The sequence below is a fragment of the Limulus polyphemus genome, unplaced genomic scaffold (genome assembly GCF_000517525.1).
Source record: "Limulus polyphemus unplaced genomic scaffold, Limulus_polyphemus-2.1.2 Scaffold5695, whole genome shotgun sequence".
In the NCBI taxonomy this organism is placed as follows: domain Eukaryota; kingdom Metazoa; phylum Arthropoda; class Merostomata; order Xiphosura; family Limulidae; genus Limulus; species Limulus polyphemus.
Window position 1 is genome coordinate 28,071 of NW_013671305.1, and position 10,256 is coordinate 38,326.

At 34.8% G+C, this 10,256-nt stretch overlaps 1 protein-coding gene across 1 annotated transcript in view; it reads left to right on the forward strand.

The window, feature by feature from the left end:
* The window catches only part of LOC111089259, a gene marked incomplete at its 3' end in the record, with an annotated part of 41,065 nt that overhangs the window by 9,914 nt on the left and 20,895 nt on the right, over positions 1–10,256 (forward strand). Inside the window, exon 3 of the mRNA XM_022401421.1 lies at positions 9,173–9,289. Within this exon, the coding sequence (XP_022257129.1) occupies positions 9,173–9,289 (117 nt within the window). The remainder of the gene's footprint in view (positions 1–9,172; positions 9,290–10,256) is intronic.

Consider the following 10,256-nt stretch of genomic DNA (forward strand, 5'->3'; position numbering starts at 1 on the left):
CCAGAAAACCAGCGTCCCGTGGAGAGCTACTCGATGTTTTCCGTGCAGTCTGGGTCAAGATCCTACAGGAAAAAAATTGCATATCTCATTGATTCCATGCACATTTGTAAACATTTTTGTCAAGTTGATAATGTGAGATAAATGACTATTGAAAAGGATCATGGTGTCTATTTACTTTTGAGATGTTTCTATATATATATATATATGAAGAATCTACATTGTTTCCCAAGTTAATTCAGCAGAATCGCCTTCTTTACTCAGTAGTCCAAGATCTGCATAGGAATGGTTAAAAGTTTCGCCCCTGAATGTGAGACCAGTCGCCCCAAATTTTAACGGATTTTAAGCCCTTACGAGATGTTTAAACGATTACATACACCTACACAGGTGAAATCGTCATCCCAAATGGTGTAAAGAATATAGTTTGAAGACAGTAAAGAGAGACCTGGCCTGGCCTGGTGGTTAAGACGTTTGACACGCAATCTGAGGATCGTGGGTTCGAATCCCCGTCACCGAACATTCTCGCTCTTTCAGCCATGGTTTTTTTTATAATGCGATGGTCAATCCCACTATTCGTTAGTAAAAGAGTAGCCAAAGAGTTTGTAGTGGGTGGTGTCGACTAGCTGCCTTCCCTCTGGTCCATCAATGCTAAATTAGAACGTGTGGTGTAGAAAACTCTCGTATAAGTTTCCGCGAAATTCAAACAAAACTAATAAAAAGAAACATGGCGACAGAAGCCATATGAAGACAAGGGGATAAAGTAACCTTCAAACACTTGAAAACCATCTATAAAACGCAATATACCACAGCACCCTTTACGGATATCCGGTAACTGATACTGTATTACAAGGCATGCACAAAGTCAGTGTATTACAGTCGTGTTTAATACGTATAAAAGTTTTTGTTTTGAGATAAAATAACCTTTAACCTTTATGTGTTGATCACAAACAATGTTTCGAAACTTCTGTTAAGTACCAAGAAGAAGGAAGTCATTGGGTAGGTTCAGTATAGTATAATGGCGTCTCTTTCTCTTGCCATATTTATTTAATGGGAAGAAAACCCAGCAAACAATGGTTGAAAATCGAAACCAGTACAGGAAACTGCTAACATTTTCGACTCATGACTCACGATTCGAAATACGTTGCATATATTATTCTGAATTCCATTGTTATTCATAACGGTTTTTAGCTCATGCTATTAGTTCAAAGCAGGATTACATACTATTTAAAATCATTGAACTTCCAGCGTAAAAAATCTATAGAACATATAAAAACGTTAAAGGGGAAATGAATCTTTTATTAATTCACGTTAAGTGTGAACTTATTTGTCTGTTCGCGAACTCCCCCTACAGTTTTAGAGATAGCAGGACCAAACTTGGCACCCAAACTTAGGGTGGTCCGAAGGTGGTTTATTAACCACATGGCATAGTCCCCCTACCGAAGAGAGGCTGAAACTCGCCTACAAAATCACTCATTCATGATAAATGGATCTAAATATAAGCTTTGAGAATCGCTGAACTCTAATCTGGCATCGGATTTTGTGTTCCTTACTCCCCTCTGAATCCCAGGGGGTGCCATGCTTGAAACTGTGTACATATCTTTACTCAAAGATTAGCGAGGCTAACCGTGGCACATGTGCTCAGGCATCACGGGCGGGTATCCTAACGTGATTTGTTTTTTGGGTATGAATTCTCCTTGGGGTAGTTATGGCAGTAACTGGGAGTAATAGTAGTAGTGGAAGATATTTATCGGTACATTTGAAACATCTTAAATTATAAGGAAAATGGCTTTGAGCTCCGTAGCAGAACACAAGTATTTTATGCTAATCCTATTGTTGAAACTTATTGTTATTTTTTTATTTCAAACGTTTCACAATATTCTTATTCCATCATCAGTGCAAAATGAAAAACAACGCGTGTGACGACAACACAGGCCTGCGAATTTAAACTTTATAAAAGTTGTTTCGGTTTTAATTACGGACTTTCCATAATTCAGTTACGCAGACTTCGAAAATAATATTCTTTTTTTTCCATCACGTAAGGATTTTTTTTTTACAAATCGCGAAGAAAAAAAACAACAACTCTTACTTAGATCAAATTATTATTTCGTTTACCACAATGATAATTTTCTATTATTATGTGTGTTAACAAAATACAAACAAACTGAAGAAAAGGGATGAACACTGATGTCAAGCGAATATGCATCCTATTTCATCCTGATTTTTTTGTGAAATCTACGTCATTTAGTTCCGACACTACGTGTTGTGGTCTTTCTTTTATTTATTGCATTATAACGTTTTGTCAAAAATCTATACGTGTTGAAAAAAAATGGATATCATTTTCGGATACAGCGTACGGGAATTACTGTAGAATTTCAAAACAATAAAACCGTCACAGGCCTGTGCTATTTAGTAATATGTTCATTCCAATATTAGTAATAACTGAAATACAAGGTGTGTGAGGATAATGTAGTACAGTAGAGACGAAGAAAGAATTCTACTGGAAAATAATAACCTTACTAGAAGGAATGAGAATTAGTCTAAACATATCACGAGGAAACAACGTGAACACAATTCTGTGAATTATTGAAATATACTAAGTACTAAATACTTGTATGAATGGAGACAAATATCGCTCTGGTTTCTAACTTTCTTTGTTTTGTTGGCTACTGAAATCAATAAATAATTGATTTTCAAGACTGAAGATTTTTGCCATAACATATTTACAACAAACGAATCATTACTGTAAAAACAGATAACTTAAACTGTTGGTCATTATGGTTTTTGATGTTGTTGTTAACTTAAACTGTTAGTCATTATGGTTTTTGATGTTGTTGTTAACTTAAACTGTTGGTCATTATGGTTTTTTATGTTGTTGTTAACTTAAACTGTTGGTCATTATGGTTTTTTATGTTGTTGTTAACTTAAACTGTTGGTCATTATGGTTTTTTATGTTGTTGTTAACTTAAACTGTTGGTCATTATGGTTTTTGATGTTGTTGTTAACTTAAACTGTTGGTCATTATAGTTTTTGATGTTGTTGTTAACTTAAATTGTTGGTCATTATGGTTTTTGATGTTGTTGTTAACTTAAACTGTTGGTCATTATGGTTTTTGATGTTGTTGTTTTTTTTGCAAATATTATACAGATGTCACTGAAAAGTTGGAAAACTATTGGTTAATCTGAAGAGCTTGAATTCAGGGTTTCCGGAAAAGCTATGTTCTAATAACGTTTCCTCAGCGCTTGCTAGTAATAAAACTGTACCAGGCAGCGTAATGCAAAAAACCGTGTTTAACGAACAAGGTATGCCAATAGTTATGAACCAAACTGGTAATCATAACATGAGCTTGCTATTTGCAAAGTAAAACATGTTAAAGGCTCTATAATGCTTCCATAATTTGACGACTTTTAAATAATTATAAAGTTATTATTCTATGTCTGTCTTAGTGGATCATTCTTGATCAGACGTAAATTTCCTACAGTAACTGGTTGGGTGTGACTAGGTGGTTAGCGTGTCGAACTGTGAATCTATGGTTCGCGTCTCCTTGCTGGAAAATCACGCTCCGCACTTTGTAGCCGAGGGTAAGTTATAAGGGTGACAGTCAAATCCATTATTTGATTAGAATATCCCATGGGTTGGCAGTGGGTGCTGCCTTCTTTTATCATTTAAAATTTTATGTGGGCTTATAAGAGATATCTCATTCTGTACCTGTGCGCTTAATAATAACAAAAAAGTGACAGCTCAAAATTAGGGATGGCTAGTGCGAATATAATGTTGCCTGAAAAATTGCTAACAATATTGATTCAATTATATGAAAAAATAAACAACCTATTTACTACAAGCGTTGTTTCTTTTTACTTGTTTTATGTTTTAAGTCATATTATGATCATGATTAATTTTAAACTTTTGAATTTTTATTTTATTTTAACTAATCCTTGGTACCTAGCTTAAATCTAATTTCACGTATAATTTGTTTTTACTATTACTGATCAACAAAAACTTGATGTATTTTAAGTTTGCTTATGTTTAGAAGCGATTTCTCTTTACTCAGATATACATGTGTAATGCTAAAAAAGAAGTTTTACAGGGGTAGCAATTCAATAATAAGATAATGTTTGAAATGAGAAAAATCATTGATTTAAATTTGAACAAAAATATAGAAATGGTAATTAATTGACTGAAATTTTATTTTACCTCATAAATTAATTTTAATATTGGTGGGATTTGCCAAGCGGTAATCTGAATATATCATTTGTTGCGGGTGGGCTCATCGATAAGTAAAGATCTCATTGGACGATACTGGAAAGCAGAAAACAGTTAATGTCCATCATGTGGCACTGATTGAGTAATTAAGCTGAACATATTATATTTTGGTTGATATTGAATGACATATTACTTAAGCGTTGGTACAGATAGATAGAGATGACTAATGTCAAGTCATTTTGTATAAAATGGCCCTATCAAGTAACCCTGATACAGCGGACAAAGTCGTTTGTATTGAAAACAAACAAATCAATAATTTTAAAAGTCAAAACACGTTCAGGGCGTAACAAATTGTAAATTTTTGAGGTTTAAAATGAGTTCTCAAGATAGTATTCAGACTCCCAAATTTTTTATTCAATTAGTGAAGGGTTTATTGGTTTGTTTATTGGCAAAAGTACATTGGGCTATCTGCTGTGTACACCGCGAGGAATCGAACTCCGAATTTAAGGGTTGTAAGTCCAAAAACGTACCTCTGGCTCACCAGGTAACTTAGTGAAGGAAGAAACATCTGAATTTTAATTAGTTTTTACTTTTATTTATAAATTGATTATTAAATTCTAAATGACTCACAAAGTATTAAGAAAGCATGCCAAGAAATGCTTATAGACCACAAAAATTAGTCGTTATTAGTATACTTCCTTAGAACTCCGATGAGTCAGCGGTAATTTTACAGACTTCGGACGCTACAATCCAGGTTTCGATTCCCCGCGGTGGGCATTGCACAATTAAATAAAGAACAACAACAAAACAACATGCTTTCTTTTTTGTTGTTGTTGTTTCTTCACTATAATTTTAAGCAATTATAAAATAAAAAGCTCAAGTCGTTTTTTTTTAAAGAACCTCTTAATGTTACCCTTACTATTCCTTCATATTCACTATTCAAGCTTCCAGCTATGAACAATTAACATTGAGTTTAGGTTTTAATACACAGAGTTTCTTCAGTTGTAAGTTCTTCAGTGACCCGGCATGGCCACCAGGTTGTTAGGACGCTTTACTCGCAATCTGAGGGTCGTGGGTTCGAATTCCCGTCCCACCAAACATGCTCGCCCTTTCAGCCGTGAGTGCGTTATAATGTGACGATCAATTCCACTATTCGTTGGTAAAAGAGTAGCCCAAGACTAGCTGCCTTCTCTCTAGTCTTTCACTGCTAAATTATGGACGGCTAGTGCAGATAGTCCTCGTGTAGCTTTGCACGAGATTCAAACTAAGTTCTTCAGTTTTCCTTGTAACACTTTACCATATTCTTTTTTCATTTGCTGCTACTTTACATTCGCTATCTAGGTGTCTGTAAGACCCTTGAAGGACCAGACAGAGTTGGTTGTAAGCTCTCTTAGTCGGGAAACAAAATTGGCGAATAGATGGTCAACATAATCTTGTTGACAAGATGTATTATTTTGAAAAGTTTGTTTGTTTCTTTGTAATTAAGCACAATGCTACACAATGGGCTATCTGTGCTCTGCCCACCACGGGTAATGAAACCCCGATTCTAGCGATGTAAGTCCGCAGACATACCGCTGTGCCACTAGGGGGCATTTTGAAAAGAAAAGATAGTAATTCTCAATAAAGATTTAAAATCCAAACAAACAGACAGTTGTGTGTAATTCAAACATAAAGTCTTCCCGATTTTGATTCTCAACATGCGACTCTTTGCTCATCTATTATAATAATACTCAGTTTTTGTCTGTCATGAAAAATTCGCGCGCACTTTATTTCAGAGGATATAAATATACTTTAGTAGGTATGTTGTACGGCAACATATTAATTGATTATTAAAGTTTTTAAAAGGATCTAACGTTAAGTCGTAAAATAACATTATAAGTTTATTTATTGATAGTATTAGGTACGGTAACGTTTAACCATAACTAAACGAAAACGTACACAAGTTACAGTGTTAATTTATCTCTTTATCGAATGTAGGCCGTTCTTAATAAAGGTTGAACTAATGTTAGGCCTAAGACAAGTGGACTTATAGATTTCGGTTTCTGCGATAAAATTTTTTTTAGTATTACTCTATAAATCCTGTATTTAAAGAAGTACTATTGCGATAAAGAAATTTGACCGCAAATATTTTGCGAGTCTCTGATATTACTAGCATAAAATACATGCACTCCGCTGCGGGGCTCAAAGGCCTCCCTTATGATTCACAAAGGCCCCAATTTACTGATCAAGCTACTCCATTATCCCAATGACTTCCGTGACTACCCTATGGAGGGGAGGATCCGTACCCAAAATCAAATCTTGTTAGGAAACCTGCCCATGGTACATGAGCACATATAGATCAGGACACCGTCCTTCCTACCGCCTGCAAAGTTTGGTCCTGCTAGCTCCAAAACTGTGGCAGGAGTTCGTGGACAAGTAAACGAATTCACAAACACACATTTTGAATTAATATATTACATACTCATTAATGGTTACCCAACAAAGAATTTGGCATATCATACTTTCTAACTTTGGGGGTGTCAGATTATTTCAGAACTACTTAATAATTACGAATAACTTATGACCATTTTTTAAAATACAATACTTTCATTTCTTTACGAGACAAATAATTACTTATGGCAATACGATAAGCTTCATACAAATTCAAATACTCAAGAAATTCTTCGAATATTTGAAAAATTCAAAACTATCAATATGGCTGAAACATTCTCAATATTTTCGTTTATGATAGGTAGTTGTCTTAAACTTATTATCTGGGTTTTCTTAATTTAGGTAATAATTTTAAGACAAATACGAAGTTTTTCTACTGTAAAATGATACGGAGGCGTTTATTTAAATTTTACCTCTGGAACACAAAAATTAAGCTAAACTAGGTTTCAGTTTCGATACCATTGCTCCTCCATCAATTTTAAAATGTGGTTTTATAGCTGGAAACTTCATTAATTTTCCTAAACTTTGCATAAACATTTTAGAGATTATATTTAATAAAAAATAAACAAACTTAAACTTAATGTGGTAAATATCTTGGTCTAAAATGAAAGTATAACTTTCTTTCTTTTTCTTTCACGTAAGTGTTTTATGTTGTAGAAAAATATCCTGGAATTCCGGATGTTAAAGCACAGACTGTCGAACATAGAAATCGAAATATGTGTAGATAACTAGGTAGATACACTGATGTGAAAGCGTGTGACGTGGGTACTTGTGTGTGTGCACGCGAATGACACGAGGTATGTTTATTATAACATAAGGTACTGCTGTACAAAGTACAGTAGCCGTGGTAAATGTCTTTAGTCTAAGAAAGTCAATATCTTAAAATTTACGGTTTAAACGCTGAAAACTAGCGAATCGTTATATCCTGATAGACCTAAAATGTATGATAAAAATCACGTATCGTGCAGATGATTTTCAATCTGGAATTAAGAAGATTGCAAAAACATATATAATTGCACTTTGCTTAGCTAGTAAACTATTTGTCAGAATACGCAAATGTTTCCTTCGTTTGATCTATTTTTATGATGAGTTTACTCAAGAATGTACCATCGGAAGTAAAAGGAAAAATAAAACACCTGGTGGTCGACAAGGGATACATTTCAATACTTATTTAAAGGTTAATCAATATAGTTAGTCTGACCATGCTGTTTAAACAACTCTACTTATTCAATTATGTACTAGCTGTCCACTGTCAGCTAACAATACGAAGAATTAAATTGTGGCGGATTGCTACAAGTTCTTCAAATACCTCTAGAATGATAGGTTTCTTTTTTGTGAGTGTAAAACACGTAAATACACCAGTTTGATTTTCGATACCTCTCTAGTATGAAGGCTTGGTTTGGTCTGATATTTCATTGGTGGTAGTGTCCATGGTCACTGATGAGGAGAGAAATTCTCCGAAACTAGTCGGGATCATAGACACACACCCCCAATGAAAGAATAGACCATTCCAAGCTTTAACGTGTTGTTAAACAAATGTTTAAACAACTGTATTTATTCAATTACGTTTCATTTTGTTGCGACAACAGACTGAGGGCTATTAAACGGACCGTGTCTTGTGTAGTATTATTGCATTCTCGGACTTGGAATCTGAAGGTTCATGCTTCGTAACTCGATGCCGCAAAAACACGCTCCACACTCAAAGAGTTAAGGTCAAATCCCACTATTTGCCCACACATGAGTAACTCAAGAGTTGGCGGTGGATGTTGTCGACTAGCTGTTTTCCCTCTAGTTTATCAGTTCAAATTAGAGGAGTGGTATTGGCAGATATCACTCTTGTAGCTTTGCGTGAAATTTTGAAACAAACCAAAATCCAAATCTCAGTATTTGAGGTTTAAAAAGAACGCGAATTCAACATTTTTATGAACTCATTTTGGAAATCAAAGTTTCCAGATGAATTCTTAAAGTTATCTTTAACATTTCTGTCACTGACCATCCATCTCCCTGCCGTGAAATGACCTATTTCGAATATTTAAATTAACTATTTACGAAAATCAGCTACAAAGAAAACTTAAGTTGTATTTTCTTATTTCAAATATAATTTTATCTATACTTTTGATTAGACTTTAATTTTTTGTGAAGTGGACGACGTTTCATCAGAACCGAAACTTTGTGCCCCCCAGTGGCCTAGCGGTATGTCTGCGAACTTACAACGCTAGAATCCTGATTTCGATACCCGTGATAGGCAGAGCACAGATAGCTCTTCGTGTAGCTTTGTGCTTAACTACAAACAAACAAACCGAAACTTCGTGCACTTACAGACTCCATTAAACCAATACAACCTACCATTTGTATAAAACACATTTGATTATTAAGATAAAAACACGTAATAATAGATTACATGTATATATTTAGTTAATTTTACCTTCTTACAGACATGAGATATGAAACAACCCCCGCTATGTTGTCTAAAACAACTTGCTTTACCACTTACTACGTCGTGCTAATTTCCTTCTATACCACCATTGTTTTTTTTTCTATTTAGGTGAGTGTGCCGACGGTAACCTATGTCACCACAACTGCTATGATCTTCATGATGGCACCTTCGAGTGTTCTTGTGACGAAGGATATACTCTCGCTAAAAACGGATATACTTGTATAGGTAGGTCTTATAACATTGAGAACCTTAATAAATGTTCAGGTGTTCAACTTTGTAAACCGACAAATACTAAAATCAGAAGAATTAACGTGAATTGGAATGTCAGTAACTGGATGCACCATTGCAATCAAAAGTTAGGTAGCTAACTATAGATTGGAGGTTGAATGAACATATTTGAATATAATAAGGTTTAACGTCCATTAAGCTCATTTAACTCTTATTCTAATGTTTGTTTGAAGTTAAGCACAAAGCTACGCAATGTGCTGTCTGTTTCTAGCGTTGTAATTCCGCAGACATGCTGCTGTGCTACTAGGGGGCAACTCTTTATCGACAGACACAATTATTTTGGAGTTAAATTGTGTCATTATTACCGTCATCTGTTCATTAAATTTAAATGATTTTCGCCGTCAACTGTTAGTTGATAGTCAACCAGCAAAGATTTAAGCAGAAAATGAACTCTGAAACGTAGCCAATCCTTACTGTCGAATTGTTTATTCGTCTCGTTTTGTGATAAGTTCTGAAACAAACAAAAGATCCGTTCGCGTATTTCACTGTAACGTCCACCTGTTTCATCTGTCTTCATAAATGTTTAAACTACAATTATTTCCAACTTGCTAAAGCTTTAAATTTATTTTACTACCAGCAATAGCTTGAGCTCGTGTTTTGAAACCCAGAATACAAGTGAATAGAGTGCTTCGATATAGAATGTAAATAAAAAAAACCTCTTTAAAGCCAGTATTAAGTGTTAAGTGTGCAACGGTTTCCTTAACTTGATAAACGATTAAAGCTCCTGTCATGTTCAAAATAGAAGATGTAAAGTAATAGAAGTGCACTCATCTTCTGATTAAGAGCTGGGTGAAGTGATAGAAGTGCACTCATCTTCTGATTAAGAGCTGGGTGAAGTAATAGAAGTGCACTCATCTTCTGGTTAAGAGCTGGGCGGCCCGGCATGGCCAGGTGGATAAGGCGC